This window comes from Hemitrygon akajei, chromosome 4, assembly GCF_048418815.1.
Source record: "Hemitrygon akajei chromosome 4, sHemAka1.3, whole genome shotgun sequence".
NCBI classification, from domain to species: domain Eukaryota; kingdom Metazoa; phylum Chordata; class Chondrichthyes; order Myliobatiformes; family Dasyatidae; genus Hemitrygon; species Hemitrygon akajei.
The window spans coordinates 134,662,116-134,683,913 of NC_133127.1; the positions used below are offsets into that span (position 1 = coordinate 134,662,116).

Below are 21,798 nucleotides of genomic sequence, written 5' to 3' on the forward strand. Positions count from 1 at the left end.
TACACACTTAGTCCAGTGGTCATGGAGCTTACAGATCTTGGACCTCCAGAAAGTGTCCACAACATGGGTGATTGATAAGTTCGTGGCCTAAGGTAGAAGGAGATGAGTTATACAGCTTTTGTTACATGCACATGCAGTTCAACTCTTTACTTATCAATCACCCCCTCGTAGATGTGAATGTAACTGGTCGATAGTCATTGAGGCAGCTCATCCTAGTCTTCTTGAGCACTAATATGATTGTCACCCTTTTGAAGCAGGTGGGAACCATCAGATGCAACAGTGAGAGATTATGGATGTCTTTAAACACTCCGGGCAGTTGGTTGGCACAGGTTGTCAGAGCTCTATCAGGTACACCATCGGGGTTGATGCCTTTTAGGGGCTCCCCCTCTCGAAAAATGTTCTCATGTCGGTCTCCAAGATTGAGATCACAGGGTCACCAGATGCTGCAGGGATTTGCACAGGTGTAGTTTTATTCTCCCATTCAAAGTATGCATAAAGGCATTGAGCTCATCTGGGAGTGAAACATCACAGCCATTATGATGTTAGGCTTTGCCTTGTAGAAAGTAATGGCCCGCAAACCCTGTCAGAGTTGATGTGCATCCTATTCTGTCTCTGACTTCAATCAGAGTTGTTTTTCTCACTGTAAATAAAAGAGGCTACTGGGTGGGTAGATCTGTGAAATTTAATACTGGCAATCTAGAACCATGCAAGACATCTGCTCTAACATTGTCAGAGCAAAAAGGAAATTCTGTGTGAGGTTAGAGACATAGTTGAATGCATGACAGCCATGGCAGTTTGCCTGCCATTGCATCCTATAATGTGAAACGTAACAGCATAAATGGCAGTGATGCTTCACTCCCCAGTGAGCGCAAAGCCTTTTATGCACACTACAACTGTGTTTATCCTCACAGCACCAGGCGAGCCTATGATCTGTCTAAGAGGTGATATCAGAATATTCTTCTAGAGGGTGAACTCTCACAGGGTGTCAGGCCCCAATGGTGTACCTGAACAACAGCAATACACAAGTCAGGATGTTGTTTATCAATTACAACTTAGTATTCAACATTTATCATACCCTCAGTACTAATCAACAAGAATCAAAACCTGTGCTTTGGTTTCTCCTTTTGCAACTAGATCCTTGATTTCCTCACTGGGAGGTCACAGTAGGTGCAGATAGTAATAACGCCTCAAGGTTGCATGTTCTGTTCTCTCTACACCCATGATTGTGTGATTAGACACATCTCAAATGCCATCTATAAATCCACCAATGACATCACTGTTAAATCTCGGATGGTAGAACGTAGAACAGTACAGTATAGTTCATGCCCTTTGGCCCATGATGTGGTACTGACCCTTTAATCTACTCCATGATCAAGCTAACAATTGCTGTATAAATGGCATAAAAGCATTATTCAGAATATATAGTTTTCAAATCAACATTTAAGTGACTTGATTTTGACCTTTCACAGAAAATTTGGAAGGCTCTTAATCAGACCCAAACAGGACATGGTCACCGCATCAGTCTAATGCACAGTCAGCATAAACAGACTCAGTGACAATCCTAATCTATATACCATATAGCAACAGCCTGACCCCTTCTCAGATTTAACCATAGAACACTACAGCACAGTACAGGCCCTTCGGCCCTCCATGTTGTGCTGACCCATATAATCGTTTTTAAAAAAGTACTAAACCCACACTACCCCATAACCCTCCATTTTTCCTTCATCCATGTGCCTGTCCAAGAGGCTCTTAAATACCCCTAATGTTTAAGCCTCCACCACCATCCCTAGCAAGTCATTTCAGGCACTCACAACCCTCTGTGTAAAAAACTTACCCCTGATGTCTCCCCTAAACTTCCCTCCCTTAATTTTGTACATATGATTTGGTACTGACATTACTGAGATATTGTCCATCTCCTCAAAAATCTAGACTGGCCACAAGTTCCTTAATTACATTACATTCCCTACTATTGTAATGAAAACTGAGGAGAAAATGTTTCATTCTACCAATCCACCTGCTACCATGAAATTCATCTTGAAGTCTTTATAGGTAGGCTACCCATGCCAAAGCACCGGTGACCCCTGCTTCCATCCAAAGGGTCAGTGTGGACATGGTGGAGGATTACAAGTACCTGGGGATATGAACTGACAATAAACTGGACTGGTCAAAGAACACTGAGGCTGTCTACAAGAAGGGTCAGAGCCGTCTCTATTTCCTGAGGAGACTGAGGTCCTTTAACATCTGCCGGACGATGCTGAGGATGTTCTACGAGTCTGTGGTGGCCAGTGCTAGGCTATAGCAAGGATTAGCCCTCAAGTCTTGATCTCGCCTGCTGCTACGGACCAGATGAGAAGACACGGAAGCATTACAGCGTGTTGTCCACGCTCAGCTGGGGACTGGCCTCTCCTGTCGGTGCTGCCCTCCCATGTTGGATCAGTGGAATGAAGGCAGGATTGCGTGCATCTGCACACTGCCGAGAGACTGTACCATCGATCGCCAGACATTGTTGCTCAGGGTCTTGAACTATATATGTTAAGAACATGGCTCAAAAAACAAAACATTGCGACACAAAGTCTGCAGATGGTGCAATCTGGACAAGCAATCCATTTAAAGAACTCAGTGGGTTGAGCAGCATCACAGTGACGGGTGCACGGGGTGGTTTAGGAACTGTTGACGTTTCAGTTCCAGACCATGTAATAGGAAGATAATGTTGGTCATGCTTCGATAAAATGCCTAGGAACACGATTATACCGTTAAATTAAAAGAATGATATTGATGAAAGCTTCCATTCTGTTGTGCTAATGGCAATACTCACCAATCAGGAAGGTTCATTACCGCCACATACTGTAATGGAATATGGAGGGACTAAAACCTTCCTCCCAAGGCTGTTTTAATTTAAAAGTTCACCAGGACCCTACACAATTTAGCTGTCCCTGCCTTGGGTTGCCAGAATATCCTGCAAAACTAAGCACCTCAATAATTGCCCAAACAGCTTCCCATGTTTCAATATCTATGGCACACCATGATCACATTTCACTGTCTCTGGGACCTTAGCACCTATTCCCATGCCTACCAACAAGTGCCAAACCCATATGCCCAAGCCCGTCTTGCCAACCACACATTTTCCCTCCTATTCCATCCCAAAAGGAACCATCCATGGAGTGATGGAAACAAATAATACCACCTTCCTATCCACTATTTCTGCCAATTCCCGATCCCAGCCAGGTCAGGTCCCCTGGAACGCTTCAATTCCAAACTCTGCAGTACCAAGGCAGAGTCTGAGCAGATCACAACTCTGTTCGGCTTAACCTGTTCAACCCATCACAGACAGCCCATCTGTCAGTCTTTTCCACACCTTGACATTACACCAGGGGATAAATATCCCTGAGTACACCTGGTTACTAATCAAGCCTTTCGAAGCATCTGTAAAGATAAGCAATAAGGAAATATGCTGGTGACATAAAAGATTAGACAACCTCTCACCACTCACAAGACCCTGTCTATCCTCAGGTAATGCCCTGTCTGCAAGTTTCCTCAGTGGAACTCCTGGCCAGGCCACAGATTGAACTGAAATGAATTGACTTGATGGGCTAATCTGCAAATCCCCTAGACCATACTCCCACACATATTCCTTAATTATCCACTCAAAACCTTTACCAACTTTGCTGATATATTCCCAACAATTCATTAAAAGAGAATCAGTAAAATGGGACGCCCCCACCCCACCAAAGAAGTCCGGTAGGCAAAGTTCAGCACTCCGCCACTTATACAGCCGCGCGGTAGCCCTGGCAAATTCTAGAACACGTTTCGCGCCGCCCGCGCACGCGCGCTGACGTGGAGCGGGGGCGGGATGGAATGTTCGCGAACAAGTGCGGAAGGAGCCGAGAGTTTCCGGAGAGCGGCGAGTGGTGCCGGCCGGCCGGCGGGCAGGCGGCTGCAGATTTGCCGGGTGCTGATCGTGGGCTGGTGCCGCCGCGGCGATGTCCCTGCTGTGTTACAACAAGAGCTGCGGGCAGCGCTTCGACCCCGATGAGAACAGCGATGGTAAGCGTGAGCCGTCCGCACGCCGAGGGCCGGTGTTTCCTCCTCCCGGGACGGAGACTGGGTTTTATCCCCACACAGCCGCGGGTGAATTACCTTCCAGCCCCGTCACTTCCCCGGTCTTTAGCGGTTGTGCTTTTCCTACTTTCATTGCGCTGTTTATGGGACACGGCGTGCCGGTAGGTGGTTTAATTTTTGTAAGACGGCACATGTCCTGTCTGCTGTCCCGGCCTGGCTTTGCGGTGCTTCACCTGAATCCCATCAATCTTTTCTCAGCCCTTCCTCAATTTTGGCCACCTTGATAGTGGTAAATGACAAAAATCAAGCGGCAAGTACTAAGATCTGCAAACAGTCTCAAGAGCATCAGTTATTATCCTTTGCTTCCTGATACTGTTGGTTTTCAACCCAGTTTGCTATTCTTCAATAAATCCCATTGCTCCCATTTCAGCAAACTCTGTTGCTCTTACTAAAGCGGAGGGACAAAGTCCAAAATGAGATTGAAAAAACATTGAAAACCTACAGCACAATACAAGCCCTTCGGCCCACAAAGCTGTGTCTAACATGTCCTTACCTTAGAACCTACCTAGGCTTACCCATAGACCTCTATCTGGAGTCGTTTACATCAGCAGTTCTTTGGAGTTGCTGGACGATTCCTCAATGTCAAGAGTATATTGTTGGGAATAAGATTTGAATTTGTCAGGAGAAATGTTGCAATTCTCAATAATGAGGAAGAGAAGTTGTTTTAGTTTTGCAAATAAGTCACTGATGTTCGTGTATCCCGTGTTGGGGCTCTGGTTAGCCTCTGGCAGCCATGAATTCCTTTATGTCAGATAAGGCTTCAATTACTCCTGCCCACTGCCCTTCAACTTCAATTGAAGTCGTCTTCAATTTTGCTTGTACTGTTTATAGCCATCTTAGCATATTGTTTTGATGTACTTGACATTTTGAAGTTCTCTTATGGCTTCCCTTTGGATCAAAAATAGCTAAGTAGTTGAGTAGCTCCTGAAAAACCTCAGGCACTGTTAATAGAGAATGGGTGCAATGTTCCTTCTGAGGTGTGCACATGTACGTCTTTTGCTACTAGCATACAAAGGAATTTAAACTGCACAAATGGTTGTCACTCTCTGGCATGTTAACTATATTATGATTGTATACAATTACATTCTTTTTATAGTTTCTGATGTTAATGGTGTTGACAGTGGGAAGTTTGCAGAGGTTTGGCTACAGATTTTAGAACTAGCTTATTCTGATTTTGTTGAAGAAATTATTCAGTGTGCATGTTATTGTCACTGGGCAACAAAAATTGCCCAACACAAGATTTTTGTGCACACTGTTCATCACAAATTAGAGGGAACATTGAATAGCTGCCATTTCTAATGGCTTCATTTATGGAAAATGAGGCTGAAACATAGAAATCTACAGCACATTACAGGCCCTTCAGCTCATAATTTTGTGCGACCATGTAACCTACTCTAGAAACCGCCTAGAATTTGCCTAGCATGTAGCCCTCTATTTTTCTAAGCTCTATGTCCCTATCTAAGAGGCTGAAAGTTCAAGGTAAATAAATTGTGAAAGTACATGTATGTTACCATATACTACCCTGAGATTAATTTTCTTGTGGGCATTCAAAGTGAATAAAAAGAAACAATAAATGAAACAATGGAAAAACTGCATACAACAAAGACAAACAATGTGCAAAAGACAACAGACTATGCAAATAAAAAGAAAATAAAAACAACACAATAATTGAATAAACAAAGAATATTGAACATGAGTTGCCATCCTTGAAAGTGAGTTCATAGGCCAGTGATCCCCAACCACCAGGCCACGGACTGGTACCGGGCCCCAAAGCGTGTGCTACCAGGCCGCGAGGAAACAAAATGATTTGTTGATATGAGTCAGCTGTACCTTTTCTCATTCTGTCACGCCCACCATTGAACTTAAACGCATGGGAGGTCATTACCTGTACGAGGCCATCAGTTGCCTAAACGCAGTGATACCCTCGCACCAGGGATCACTGGTTGGCCTCAGGTAACTGGCGGCCTCGCACGGCCCTGGTATGGGGACCTCCGGCCCTTACCTTGTCCTCTCACTGTTGTGTTGCAATGATTTTATATGTTCATGCGAGGAAAATATGCGCTGTGTGTTTAATATTGAATTCATTAGATAAACCCTTTTAGACACAAAATGGAGTGTATTAGCCAATTATAAGTGACTTATTGTTGACTAAGCACCTATATTCAGATTACCACCCCCCACCCCCCGTCGGCTGGTCCACAAGAATATTGTCAATATTAAACCAGTCTGCGGTGCAGAAAAGGTTGGTGACCCCTGCCATAGGTTGTGTAACCAGTTCATTGCTGGAGTGAATGAAGTTAGCCCCTCTGGTTCAAAGCCTGATGTTTGAGGGGTAATAACTTTGCCTGAACTTGGTGGTGTGAGACCTGAGGCTCCTGTACCTCTTTATGATTACAGTAGTGAGAAGAGAGCCTGGCCTGGATGGTGGGAGTCCTTGATGATGGATGCTGTTTTCCTGCAACAGTGCTCTTTATAGATGTGCTCAGTGGTGGGGAATGCTTTACCCGTGATGGACTGGGCTGATTCTGCTTCATAGGAGGTGATAGCATGCAAGCCCTGCCGCAGCTGTCAAGCATCCTTCTTTGATTCAGTGTTGTCTGCAATTGCCACTTTGCATGTGAGATGGCTTTCCAGAGGGCATACCTGAACTCCACTAATCTGGCCCTCTACGGATTGCAGATCTCTTGGTTTATCCAGGGCTTCTGGTTAGGGAAGACTAAATGATCTTTTGGAGACCATTTGTCTTTATAAAGTCTATGACAAGCGTGGTGTATTCATTCAGATCCTCCTGATGAGAACTTGAACAAGGCCCAGTCCACTAATTTAAAGCAATCCCATTGCCCTTTCTGTCTCCTGCGACCGCCTCTATGCTGTCTTTACCTTTGGAGTCTTGTTCTACTTGTATGCATTGAGCTTGATAGTAGACTTTACTATGAAGAAATGTAGTTCTTTAAGAGCATTTGTTATAATGGATGAGATTGAAAAAAACAATGTGAGCCCCTTGGTAGTTTACCTTGGCTGTATTGATAGTACCGTAATATTTACAACAGATTGAAAAGCTTGAACATATAGACATTAAGAAAGACGATGTGCTGGAGCGTTTGGAAAGCATCAAGTTGGATAAATCACCAGGACCAGACAAGATATACCCCAAGCTACTGTGGGAAGTGAGGGAGGAGATTGCTGAGCCTCTAGCAATGATCTTTGCATTGTCATTGGGGATGGGAGAGGGTTTGGAGGGTTACGGATATTGTTCTGTTATTCAAGAAAGGGGGTAGAGATCACCCAGGAAATTATAGACCAGTGAGTCTTACTTAAGTGGTTGGTAAGTTGATGGAAAAGATCCTGAGAAGTAGGATTTATGAACATTTAGAGAGGCATAATATGATAAGGAATAGTCGGCATGGCTTTGTCAGGCAGGTCGTGCCTTATGAGTCCAATTAAATTTTTTTGAGTATGTGACTAAACAAGTTGATGAAAGTAGAGCTGTAGATGTAGTGTATATGGATTTTAGCAAGACATTTGATAAAGTACCCCATGCAAGGCTTATTAAGAAAGTAAGGAGGCACGGGATCTAAGGGGACCTTTCTGGATCCAGAATTGGCTTGCCCACAGAAGGCAAAGAGTGGTTGTAGATGTGTCATATTCTGCATGGAGGTTGGTGACCAGTGGTGTGCATCTGGGATCTGTTCTAGATCCCCTTCTCTTTGTGATTTTTATAAATGACTTGGATGAGGAAGTGGAGGGATGGGTTAGTAAATTTGCCGATGACACAAAGGTTGGGGGTGTTGTGGATAGTGTGGAGGGCTGTCAGAGGTTACAGTGGGACATCAATAGGATGCAAAACTGGGCTGAAAAGTGACACAGATGGAGTTCAACCCAGATAAGTGTCAGGTGGTTCATTTTGCAAACATGATGGCAGAATATAGTATTAGTGGTAAGACTCTTGGTAGTGTGGAGGATCAGAGGGATCTAGGGGTCTGAGTCCATAGGACACTCAAAGCTGCTGCACAGGTTTATAGTGTGGTTAAGAAGGCATACAGTGCATTGGCCTTCAACTGTGGGATTGAGATTAAGAACCAAGAGGTAATGTTGCAGCTATATAGGACCCTGGTCAGACCCCACTTGGAGTGCTGTGCTCAGTTCTGGTCACCTCACTACAGGAAGGATGTGGAAACTATAGAAAGGGTGCAGAGGAGATTTACAAGGGTGTTGCTGGATTGGGGAGCATGCTTTATGAGAATAGGTTGAGTGAACTCGGCCTTTTCTCCTTCGTGTGGTGGAGATGAGAGGTGACCTGTTAGAAGTGTATAAGATGTTGAGAGGCATTGATTGGGTGGATAATCAGAGGCTTTTTTCCAGGGCTGAAATGGCTAACACAAGAGGCCACAGTTTTAAGGTGCTGGGAAGAAGGTACAGAGGGGATGTCGGGGTGCGTTTTTTACGCAGAGAGTGGTGAGTGCGTGGGATGAGCTGCCGGCGACAGTGGTGGAGGTAGATACAGTAGGGTCTTTTAAGAGACTCCTAGATAGCTACATGGAGCTTACAAAAAGAGAGCTATGGGTAACCCTAGGTAAGTTCTAAAGTAAGTACATGTTCAGCACAGGATTGTGGGCCAAAGGGCCTGTATTGTGCTGTAGGTTTTCTGTGTTTCTATTTGAACAAGATAATGGCTTAAGTGCGTGACATAACAATAAAAATAGATGCAAGAACATTGACACTCACCTCCAATGTTCAGTTCTTCATGGTATATTCTAGCTTGTTTCATGATCAACATGCCATTCAGTGGCATACGTTCACTTTTTCATTGTTCAATCCAATTAACACGGTCAAGATCTTCATTTTTTGCCCTATGCAAGTGTTTTCCTGTTTTTCATTAGTTTATGGTCATCACAGTCACTATAAAACTTCAGTAACTTGTCTTTTTGTTTCTTTATATCATATACTGTACTGAAATCCTTTTGCAATAGACAGCTTACTGTAAATTGTTGTATTTGCATGTTAATTTAAAGCAGATCATTTACAGGGACTTTTAAGCCCTTCTGAATATGAACACTTTTGAAATTTGCTGTTTTTATTCAAAAGGAAGTTCAACTAGAATGATTTCACCTCTAAGGAATTCTTGAATCTGAATTGTAGAAGGGGATAAAGATAAGGGGACAAATGTGAGATGAAGAAGGGGTTCTGTTGTCAATGAAAGAGTAGAGCTGGGAGAGAAAAAAGATGTCTTCTGGTTTAAAAAAAATAGAGTAACATGGGGCACGTCTAGGTGACTGCATTGTTTAATTGAACATAGGACAGTACAGAAGAGGCCCTTCGGCCCATGATGTGCCAACCTTTTAATCTACTCCCAAGATCAATCTAACCCCTCCCTCCACATAGCCCTCCATTTTTTACTTTCATCCATGTGCTTATCAAATGACGTAAATGCCTCTAATGTATCTGCCTTTACCAGTGTGACTCTACCAAAGCGTTATATAATTAGCCACTTCCCAAGTTCAACAAAAACCTGCCTGCGGCAATCCCTATACTTTGATCACCTTAATATATGCCCCTTGTAGTAGTATAAGTGAATCTCTTGTGGTTAATTCCAACTTGGCCAAGGGCTCTGTTTTCATGGTGTTAATGATTCTGATTTCAGCATTTGGTGCTTATGATGAAGTCTTCCCAGCATTGTAGAAATCAAAGCAGATAAGGTGATGATTTGTAGTATTTGTAGTACTTGCAAGGATGATACTGAGCTTTCACTTGCTCATGATTTCTTCACCCCATTCCTACACTGACCTCTCTGTTCTTTTCCTATTTCACATATTCAGCAAAGTGTAGTGGAACTTAAAGGCACTGCACATCATCCTAGTACATTGTGGGGGTTAACTCTGAACTCAATTAATTTAGATAACCAATCTTTCTAATGAAAGTTCATCAATCTGAACTTGAATTCTGTACCTAATGCTATTGCTTGATCTTTAGAGTTTATTTCCACATTCTGTTTTATTTCATAGATAGATAGATAGATAGATAGATACTTTATTCATCCCCATGGGGAAATTCAACTTTTTTTCCAATGTCCCATACACTTGTTGTAGCAAAACTAATTACATACAATACTTAACTCAGTAAAAAAAAAAATATGATATGCATCTAAATCACTATCTCAAAAAGCATTAATAATAGCTTTTAAAAAGTTCTTAAGTCCTGGCGGTAGAATTGTAAAGCCTAATGGCATTGGGGAGTATTGACCTCTTCATCCTGTCTGAGGAGCATTGTATCGATAGTAACCTGTCGCTGAAACTGCTTCTCTGTCTCTGGATGGTGCTATGTAGAGGATGTTCAGAGTTATCCATAATTGACCGTAGCCTACTCAGCGCCCTTCGCTCAGCTACCAATGTTAAACTCTCCAGTACTTTGCCCACGACAGAGCCCGCCTTCCTTACCAGCTTATTAAGACGTGAGGCGTCCCTCTTCTTAATGCTTCCTCCCCAACACGCCACCACAAAGAAGAGGGCGCTCTCCACAACTGACCTATAGAACATCTTCAGCATCTCACTACAGACATTGAATGACGCCAACCTTCTTAGGAAGTACAGTCGACTCTGTGCCTTCCTGCACAAGGCATCTGTGTTGGCAGTCCAGTCTAGCTTCTCGTCTAACTGTACTCCCAGATACTTGTAGGTCTTAACCTGCTCCACACATTCTCCATTAATGATCACTGGCTCCATATGAGGCCTAGATCTCCTAAAGTCCACCACCATCTCCTTGGTCTTGGTGATATTGAGACGCAGGTAGTTTGAGTTGCACCATATCACAAAGTCCTGTATCAGTTTCCTATACTCCTCCTCCTGTCCATTCCTGACACACCCCACTATGGCCGTATCATCAGCGAACTTCTGCACATGGCAGGACTCCGAGTTATATTGGAAGTCTGATGTGTACAGGGTGAACAGGACCGGAGAGAGTACGGTTCCCTGCGGCGCTCCTGTGCTGCTGACCACCGTGTCAGACCTACAGTCTCCCAACCGCACATACTGAGGTCTATCTGTCAAGTATTTCATATTCAAGTATGTCAAGTATCTGTCATATTTCAAGTATCTGCAGCAGTTTGCTTTTCCAGTGTAAACTTTGCTGTTCCATTATTTACTGTTTGTGTCCTCTTAACTGTATTACTTTCAGAAGGATCATCTGCGATAAGCAGTCTTGTGATCCTCACCCCATCAGAAAAATCCCTTTTGTAACCTCTCCACTCTTGCCTTTTTTCTGAAACTTAAAACATCTTTGATGTATTTTTTCAGTTTTCTTGAAAGGTCACCAATCTAAAATGTTAACTGTTGTTTGTGTTGCCTGATTTATTTGAACAATAAGATTTAGCTTTGTCACAGATACAGAATATCAACCTGTACAGTGAAATGCATTGCTTGCATCAAAGATTGACATAGTCCAAGGATATGTTGGAGGCAGCCTGCAAGTGTTTCCATGCTTCTGGTGACAGCTTAGCATGCCCACAAGTAACTAACCCTAACCATATGTCTTTGGAATGTGGAAGGAAAAGTGGAGCACCTGGAAGAAATGCGTGCAGCCGCAGGGAGAATGTACAGACTCCTTATAGAACCTGGAATCACTGGTGCTGTAAAAATGTTATGCTAACCACTACCTCTGCTGGTTTGGTCACTTAACATCTGTGTTGCTGTTCCTGTTATTTAAGTGTTAACTGAGCTGTGTTGTCCCTTGGTCCACCAATGTTTTTTTTGTTTTCAGATTCCTTTATATTGTTGCTACTCTATCTCTACAGTCTCTTCCAGCTCAAATCATTCTCCAATTGTCAGTTTTTCTTGCCCCAAAGTATTCCTACTGTAAATCAAGTCCCTCCCCTTTATGGGACTGCTATTTGATCAGTTTTGGTGGCTACCTGTTTTAACAATGTCCCATTGTTTGATCGTGCTGCCATGTTGTGCCTCACTCCACGATGCAATTTGAAAAAAGACATCTGATGGAATTCATTTCCAATCTGAACTCTTAGGGCTGTTGCTTAAAATAATGCTTTTGTAAAAATATATATTTCAAACAGATCAATGACTTTTTTTTGTCTTTAAAGATGCCTGTACTTACCATCCTGGTGTACCTGTTTTTCATGATGCATTGAAGGTAAGATGTTTCTTAAGATTCTATTTGTAACTACAGTGGGTACTGGTTAATTGGGACAGCCACTTACTTGGGGCAACTCTTAAAGAACAAAAACTAGTTGAGAAAATAGCCAGGGTTTCCTGCATTTATTTGGAACACAGTGCCATTTAATTGTGGCAGGAGACTTGTAGAACATTTCTAAGTAGAGTCAGTCACATGCAAATCATGTGGTTGTTTGATGCTGCACCGTGCTTGGAACAAACAATTTTTAAATATCGACACTTGTGTGCTTGTGTTCAAAAAGCAAAGATTTTTGTCACTAATAGTAGGTGGGTAATGAACAGTAAGAAAATTCAGAAATGGACATTCAGGCTTGAAGATCCCAGAAATGGCCCGGAGTGAAAAATGAAGCAATTTCATTATTTCAAGTTGGGAATTAGAAAATATTTGAAGGTATTGACAGTCATCTTGAATATTACAATGAAAGTGAAGATTTGGAGAATGCAGTCCACTATCTGCACTAGATGACTTCTGAATTTGTTCATTTATAGGCAATCAAAGGAACACATCAGTGTACACTTAATAAATTCCTCTGTCAATAACCATTAGGAACTAACAGTTTTATAGTACTGTAGTTTGGCTTATGACTTGCACAGTACTGTAGTAATTTCATGTATTGCACTGTACTGCTGCAAAAAAACAAATTTCATGACATGGGTGATAATAAACCTAATTCTGAGATGGGTTGTGGCGACCCACTTTCTGCGCTGGCAAACCAGCTCACAAATAGCCAGCGCGCGGGGGGAGACTTTGGTAGTGCACCTCTGATGCCATTTCTGCTCGGAGAGGTCGGACGCTAGGGATTAGATGCCAGCGCCACAAAGTTTGAATAAACTAGTCTCGAAATGACTTACCGACTGCGTGTCGTTATTTCAGCGCTGTGTGTAGCACATCGCTACAGGGTCTCTATTGTGGACTGGAAGTGGGAGAGAAAGTGGCAGGAAAATGGGAATCATATTTAGGGAAAGGGAAAGAGGAAGGGAGAGGGGAGGGAGTGGGAAGCATCTGAGACACATTTTGTAATAATCCATAAACCAACTGTTCAGAATTAAATTACCTTGCCTGGTGTCTCAGGGGTGGGTGTGTCTGCATTGCAACACCCCTTGCTCTTGGCACTCATCTGCCACCTGTTCCACACACACCCCATCTGTGGTGCCTCATCCTCACTGGTCCCAACATACTTTGTTCCTGCCAGGTTTACACACTTGCTGTTTGTTCCACATTGACAAGGGCAATACTGTGCAAAATTTTTAGGCACTCCAGTTATATTAACAATGTGCCTAAGTATATATAATTTATTACTTAGTTAAATGGTAGTTTGTCTTTATTTTTGGTACCTTTTTAAACTATTTCCAACAAACTATGAAACTGGCTATTTGGGGCAGCTGCTTTAATTGGGCCAAAACGTACTGGTCCTGATGTGTCCCAATCGATTGGAATCCACTATACTGAATGCTTTTGGAAGGTTATTAAATTAACTAGCATTGAAATAATGTGTTTGAGGTTTTAAAATTATCTTTAAAGGTCTTCGTTTCTCTAAAGTATCCATGATAATACTTGAAAAATATGTGTAATGACCATTCAGTACTTCTTTACAAATGCTAATCCAAAGATTGCTATATTTCATAAGGCTCAGAGATAACTGGAAGAGGCATTGGGGTCAATCCATGGTTTGGCTTCAGATTTGAGTCCTAATGAAGGGTTTCAGCCCAAGATGCCAACCGTTTATTGCCCTCCATGGCGTTTATCTTTGAGTTCCTTCAGCATTTTGCGTTTGTGATTGGTTTCAGAATTATTGCATCAAGAATATTAAAATTGATTCCACAGGTGTATTTTAAAGTTAAATAATGCAGGAAGATTAGATGGCTATAGCAGATATGGAGAACCTCCTCCAAAGGTCTGGATGGCAACCATTCTAGGAAGATTGCTATCTCCAAATATTGATGTTAAGAAGAAAGGTACCACTAGCATAGTTCAAACTATATAAAATAAGGAATATTTGTCAATAAAATAATTCAATTGATACTTTTCGCTCTCTGCCCATTTCTCCCCTTGTCTCAAGCCATCATTACTTAGGAAATGGAACTGGCACATCCAGTTAGTGGAGATCCATGTATCTAGGTACTTTATATGCCTTTGCAATTAGTTCAGATGTTTTGCTTTGTGTGATGAAAATAGTGGACTCCAAAGGGACTACTAATACATGTATATCAGAAGGATAATCTTGATGGACCCTGTCCGCACTGTATCACGCTTGATGAGCGTGGCAATATTTGAGGCTGTGTTAAGTAAGGTGGAGAGTAGAAAAAATATCAGCTGTACTCGGTGACCTCTCAGAGTTGCAAGGTGGTTAAGTTGATGGCAAGAGCAAAATCTGATTAGGCATATGGGTCATATAGGTTTTTGGTGGGAGTTGTTACTTCTCTTAACTCTGCTGTCATCCTACTGTCCTATGGACATCAGAGGTGGCCTTTTAACTCTGCTGTATCCATCTGCCCTTACTTGCACATTGAGTAGCATTAGTTACATTTAAATTCTGTTGTGTTGGTCGAACTAATTTTAAATTGCTTGTTTACTGGTGCTTCACAATGCTGCCAATTCTGAAGCCAGACTTTGAATAGCAGTTGTTACTTATGCCTCTGTAAATGTGCTGTGGAACACTTGCAGCTATAATCTTAGAGCCCTCTGCAATATTGCAACAGGTTCTTTCTTGCAAGATGGCCTGTAAAAATAGCAATACACTTTGCACTGTTGTACATGAGAAATTGCTTCTTTAAAATAGAGAATTCTGCATTATATTTTATCCATTTTTCTGGAAACCTGCATATTTTCTGACTAAATTTCACATTGAATACTTTAATTTTTCTACTTGTACAGATTTCCTCAAGTTACACTTGTTCAACTCATTGTTTCCCTATACAAACAGGTGTTTGGGAGGCCGGTGGAATGGATAGGGATAGATTTGCCACCTGCTGTAGAATTGCAGGATATTTCAGTTGGTTGAGAACAGGGCATTTCCTAATGCCTTCTTTCTCTTCTCCCCCCCCCCCCCCCCACATAGTGATTATAAATTTTAGCAATTAATTTGTTAAACTGTGCTTTTTATTTTGGGGTGGCTACTTTTCTCTATCAAGAGTAGTTGCATTTTGACAGATTTAGATCAAAGTGGATTTGTTTAGCAAGCTAGGTTGCCATTTTTTATGCCATTAACCTTTTCTATCTGAAATTTCTCAGTATTTTGAACACATTTAAATCTGACAGTATTCTTAAAGTAATTTAATGTGGAGAGCTTGCATTCTACAAAAACTATCATAGAGAACATTGATTGGAAGCATTGTGGAGAAAGCTGTAAACTTTGGGAAAATAAAACGTTAAAAGTAAAATGTAAATTTAGATAGGTAACCACTTAAAGTCTCATTAAGTATATTTTTTGTGCTGTAAGCTTTTGCATTTGTTCTTCCACCCAGCAAAACTAGATATAAGCAATAAAAAAAAAGTTTATTTCACAACCACTCAAGCAATTACTGAAGGTCTCCAGTGGAATATAGTTAAAAGAAAGTAGTTAAAGTGATTTATGGGAACTTTTTTTTATTTCATAGGGGTGGTCCTGCTGTAAGCGACGAACCACGGATTTTTCAGATTTCTTGAGTATTGTGGTAAGAGAAGAGATTCTTTAAATTTTATAAATGTTTGTTTCTTGGTTGCAGTAATATGTTGGAATTAGAATACTGAAAATCTTTGTGTAGCAAAGCATAGCACTTAATATTCTTAAGAGAACCTTGATGCAGGTGACATTTGGTTGATAATGAAAACTGATCTCAAGGCTCTTCTGGTGCTTCAATAGAATTACTAACATATGAGTAAATTACTGCAAGATTAAATTTAAGACCGATTGGACTTTATTCAAAAAGCTGTTATTTTTATTACAGAATCTGTTTAATTTCTTTTCTAATGAGGTCTGCTGTGGAGACATAGTGAGCAATTCAAGTTTACCAAATACTGTCATATTAATTAGTTGTAGAGTACACCTTCTGGTGCTACTTGGACACGTCTTCAGTGATAAACCCGGGGTCGTAGGATGTTTTGGGTCTTTAATCATCAGACACCTGTGCCTGGGCGACCCAGCCGGGGTTGATCAGCCCCGAACTTGTGTCCAAGTGGTGCACTAATCCATGGATCCCCCCCTCCGGATCCACAGCCACCACGAGGCCTTTTCAGCATCCGGAATGTTCTTGGTGGCTCTTCTGCACTGCAGTTCTTTAACTCCAAGGAGTTAAATGAATGGCCAGCAAAGCCCTGACTGGCTCACAGTGAGCTCTCTAGCATTCTGCAATGAGATCTGTGTATTTAGCCCTCTTGCACTCGTTGGCCTCTTCAATCCAGTCTTCCCAGAGGGCAGTAAGTTCCAGCAGGAACTTGCTTTGTAGACTCCGATATTAACACCACGTCTGGGCGGAGCGTAGTAGCTGCGATGATCTCTGGGAATTTGAGCTGCCAGTCTTGTGCAGTGGCAAGAAGCCCTCCCAAGGAGCTAGACTGATGCTGACCCTTCTCCCCTGCTCTAATAAAGGTGATGGACTATTTGGGAGCATGCTGATTTTTGCTGTCATGAATCGCTGTGCTGATTGCGTCCGCCATAGACCTTAGGACTTGGTCATGGTGCCAGCGGTATCGCCCTTCCCCCAACACCTTCGGGCAGCAAATGAGGATATGCTTCAAAGTGCCCTTCTTCTGCCACAGTTGGCAGGCTGAAGTGCTTGCCATGCCCCAGCTGTGCAGGTTGGCTGGGCTTGGGAGAACATCATAGACTGATTGGATGAGAAACTTGATGCGCAATGGTTCAGCTCTCCAGAGCTCTGTCCAGGTGAACTTGCGAGGTTCCGCATGCTCCCATCTAGTCCGGGCACCCTGTTTGTACATGCTGACCATCTTGATGTATCGTTCCTCCTCCCCTTCTGCTCGTATCTCGTCCTGAACCAGTTGACACTTGTCCTTTCCGCGGGTTTTGTCATAGCATGGTTTGGGAAAACAGCCCAGTCTTGCCCACCCCACCACCACAGTGCCTCTGCTCTGTCGACAGCTTCCTGTGCCTGCCACTTCCTTCCGGTCATTACGCGGATTCCTGCTGAAGAGACTTTAACATCGGCGGAGTCTCCGTACGTCATAACTTCCCTGGCTCGAGTGACTTTGAATTCCTCTGGTAGACTGCTGATGGGGAGCTGCAGCTTGGTGGAATGTCCATACAGGGCAATGCTGCTTAAGTTCCGAGGGAGCCCCAACCACTTCCAGAGAAACTGGCTGATGCTGTATTGGCACCTCATAGACTAGAAGTGGCCAGAGTAGCCTTGGCAAGACTCCGTGTTGGTACATCCAGGCTTTGAATTTTCCTGGAAGCCCAAATTTGTTAATTGCGGTGAGCCAGGTTATCAGTAGCTCCTGGTTTGTTGAAGTGCGGCTTTGTCCTTCAGGGAACTGTTGAAGATCTTGCCCAGGCTCTTGACTGGCTTTTCTGTCACTGTTGGTATCTGGATCCCTCCCAGGGTAAAGCAGAACCGGTCAGCCGCTCTTCCCTTCTTCAGGACCAGAGACCTGGACTTGGCTGATTTAAAGCTCATCCTTGCCCATGCAATGAGCCGTTCTAGCCATTGAAGGAGCCATCTGCACCTAGGGATGGATGTTGCCATCACCGTCAGGTTGTCCATGAATGCTCTTATGGGGGCTGCCGAGTGCCAGATCTAGATTTGGGTCCTCTACATTCCACCTCTGCTGACTTGACAATCATGTTCACAGCCAGTGAGAAGAGTGACACCGAGATTATGCAACCAGTGAGATTATGCAACCAGTGATTATGCCCTTCTCCAGCCAATGGCTGGCGGATGTTAGTGACCCTGAGGAGACGCTGAACCTGAAGTTGCTGTAATAGTCCGGAATGAGGTTTCGGATTATCTCTGGAACATGGTGTCTTGTCAGTGCTGTTTCAACGAGCTTGTGTGGGACGGATCCATAGGCATTTGTTAGGTCTAGCCAAAGTGCTGCAAGGTCTCCTCTGTTTTCCCTTGCCTCCTGGATCAGCTGGGTCACCGCTCCTGTGTGCTGTAGGCATCCAGGTACTCCTGGGACTCCCCCCTTCTGTACTGAGGTGTCTATGTATCCATTCTTCAAGAGGAACTCAGTTAAATGTTGGGCCACAATCTTGAAGAAGATCTTCCCGTCAACGCTGAGCAGGGAGATGATACAAAACTGCTCGATTTTGCTTGAATCCTCTTCTGGTATCCAAACACTCACCGCTTGCCTCCACTAAACAGCAACCTTTCCTCCACTAGATCACCTTTAAGATCTTCCAGAGTTGCACAATGAGCCTTGGGCACTGCTTGTAGAATTTTGTAAGTCACTCTGTTGGGGCCAGGGGCGGAACTTGCTCTGCTGCCTTGACTGCTCCTTTGACCTCTTTCAGGGTGGACTCCGAGATGTTGAATTGGGTCACTGGTTCAGGATGTGTCACCAGTGCCTCACAATGACCGAGTTCCTGCTTTCTCGAGGCGTCACTGAAAATGATACTGAGATGGTGGTTTATCTCCTCTACAGAACAAGTGAGGTGGCTGATTTGCTTCTGTCTCAGTATCCGCTTGGTGAAGCTGAAGGGATTGGTAATGAAAGCACTGTGCTTTCAGGCCCTCTCCTTGCCCTTCCTTCAGTGCCACTCAGCCTGCCTGAGTGTGATGAGCCTCCTCCTTATGATATCTGTGAAGTCTGACAGGGCAGTTTTCTCCTCCTCCTTGGCCAACTTAAAATGGTGCTTCAGAGATTTGAGTTCTTGTCTCAGCTGGCTGATCTAAAGTTCCCTCTGGTTTGGTCTCGCTGGATTACTTGTTCCATGCTTTTCCTTGATGCCAAACCATTCTGAGCCTATGCCCATTATGAGGGTGCACATAGTCTTGAGCTCTGGTCAGCATTGCCCTTCGATATCACCACCAGAATCCTGTCTACATCTTCATCCAACTGGAGCCACTCCTTGTTAGTGGCAAGCCACTTCACCTGACGCTGTTTTGACTTCCTGCTTAGTGGAGTGACTTGTGTTGCTTGGAGGTTCCGGGCACTGTGGGGTAACTCCAGGCCTGGCACCTCCTTCGTCTGACCAGGTTCTGTAAGTCAGCACCACAGAACTTGTAGTACTAGCTACCATTCCTGTGCGTTGTTTCACTTGTTCCCCCCTCACGCAGGCCATCTTTGTCTGGTGGATCTTCAGACTTCTCAGGTTTTTGCATACCTTGCCGCAGATACAGACTGCGCTCATAGTCAATGGTCCATTCGCTTGAGTCGTTGCCAACAGATCTGTCCAATTGGGTTGCTTATCCTACCCCACCCCTCCCCCTGGGCATCCCTGAAGGTATGTTTCAGAAGGGTTTTTTTGTACCTTGTTTGTCCGGCCGTCACCATTCTATTCATGGACATCATCCAGACTTTCCTAGAAGTCACTGGCTGAGCTAGATGTGGTAGTTGTAGAATACACTTTCTGGTGCTACTTGGACATGTCTTCAGTGATGAACCTGAGGTCATAGGATGTTTCAAGGTCTTTAATCATCAGACACTTTCGCCCGGGCGATCCAGCCGGGGGTGATCAGCCCCTGACTTGTGTCCAAGTGGCGCACTAATCCACGGATCCCCCCTCCAGATTCACAGCCACCACGAGGCCTTTTCAGCAGCCTCCAGAATGTTCTTGGTGGCACTTCTGCACTGCAGTTCTTTAACTCCAAGGAGTTAACAATATAATGGCCACTGGAAATGTGTCAAATTTAAATGTGTAACTAATTGGCTGAACTATTGAATTCATTCACATCTGATAACTTTTAATGACAAAAAGGTTGGTGATTTGTGTTATGAGTGAGTTGGAGAAGGTTTACTGTTATATCTGTGGTTTCCAGTTCTTATTGCACATCTTTCACTAATTATTTTTTGCATGTTTAGTCATTTTACATCAAATGCCACTAAGGCATAAATGTATCAAAATAATGATGAAAATTTGAGAAGTGTGTGTTGTGTTTTTTTTCTGATTCTATTTAAGTTCCTGGCAGAATTCTAGAATCCTCTTAATTCTGTCCACTCAAGTAAAGGATGTACATTTTTCTTCCAAAATTGATTATAAACATTTAAAATCCAAAGGACAGCAACAAGGTAAAGCCCTCAGAGCCAGTCAAAACTGAAGTGAAGAACTTTCAGAATTGATGCCAACGTCCAAAATTTCCCCACTAAGTAGTTAGAATATCATTTGTCACTTGGTGAAAACAGATGTTACACTCATTTATGATTCTTTAGTTCTTCGGTAGCTGCAATTACAATGGGACTATTTTTCAGATGGTAATGCTAGTGCTTCAGGGAGCTAGTTTCTATCAATGTGTATCTCTGCAGTATTTTCCAAGCTTTTTTTAAATAGAAGATGTAGTGAAGAGATTGTGTAAAATGACTAATTTAAAGCTCTTTTGGTTTTGATGAGCTACTTGAGTTAACTTGTCAATTTTGGTTTAATGCAAGGTATTCAGATTACTTGCTGAAATTGTCAGTGCCACCATAGAAAGGCTATGTTAGGTGAGACCTGATCTGACTGCATCCTTACTTTCACTTTGTTTCAGGGAAATTATATAATTTGTATGTAAAAGATAAAATTTTTAACACTCTTTAGGGTTGCACCAAAGGACGGCACAACAATGTAAAGCCCCCAGAGCCAGTGAAGCCTGAAGTGAAGACCTCTTCAGAATCAGTGACAACACCCAAAATTAATGAGAATGTTGTCCAGAACAGAAAACCAGTTGAAACAATTATAAGACCAAGGTAAATGATTATTTAAAATAGAAAGTGAGTTAAAAGGCAATGCTGTTTTTTGTTTATAGTATATTGAAAGAATACACCTAGAAACCATATTGTGTTAGAATATAAATTGCTCTAGTTTGTAAATTAGTTCATCTGCAAGTTCTTCAGGTTGCAATTTCTGTACTTTTTAAAAAAATTTCTTTTTGATTTTCCTTAACATCAGCCATCTTTCATGGGCAAGGCTATGCTTCATCTCAACTAAAATTGAAACTGATTTTTTTGGAAAGAGGCAATGTGTGTTCCTTTCTGCAATTGAAGAATGCACTAAAAATTGTACAGAATTCCATTGTATTTCACAAAGTACACTGCAGATGCTGTGGTCAAATCAACATGTACAAACAAGCTGGATGAACTCAGCAGGTCGGGCAGCATCCGTGGAGCTCGAGCACCTCCACTCCTTCCGCCACAGCAGACAGGTTCTCCCGGTTGCCACCCACTTCAACTCTCCTTCACATTCTCATTCGAATATGTCCATACATGGCCTCCTCTACTGCCATGATGAGGCCAAACTCAGGTTGGAGGAGCAACACCTCATATACCATCTGGGTAGTCTCCAGCCCCTTAGTATGAACATAGAATTCTCCCAACTTCTGGTAATTCCCTCCCTCTCCCTTCCCCTATCACACTTTCACT

The 21,798-nt window shown here is 42.9% G+C and overlaps 1 protein-coding gene across 2 annotated transcripts in view; it reads left to right on the plus strand.

Moving 5' to 3' along the window:
• Positions 1 to 3,856: 3,856 nt before the first annotated feature.
• The window catches only part of LOC140726671 (cysteine and histidine-rich domain-containing protein 1-like), a 53,962-nt gene continuing 36,020 nt past the window's right edge, over positions 3,857 to 21,798 (plus strand). The window contains exons 1-4 of one of the 2 annotated variants that reach the window (XM_073043351.1): positions 3,857 to 4,047; positions 12,212 to 12,261; positions 15,900 to 15,956; positions 20,978 to 21,126. In XM_073043351.1, the coding sequence (XP_072899452.1) occupies positions 3,984 to 4,047; positions 12,212 to 12,261; positions 15,900 to 15,956; positions 20,978 to 21,126 (320 nt within the window). In that variant the 5' untranslated portion in view covers positions 3,857 to 3,983. The remainder of the gene's footprint in view (positions 4,048 to 12,211; positions 12,262 to 15,899; positions 15,957 to 20,977; positions 21,127 to 21,798) is intronic. The other variant, XM_073043349.1, reaches the window with a different exon arrangement.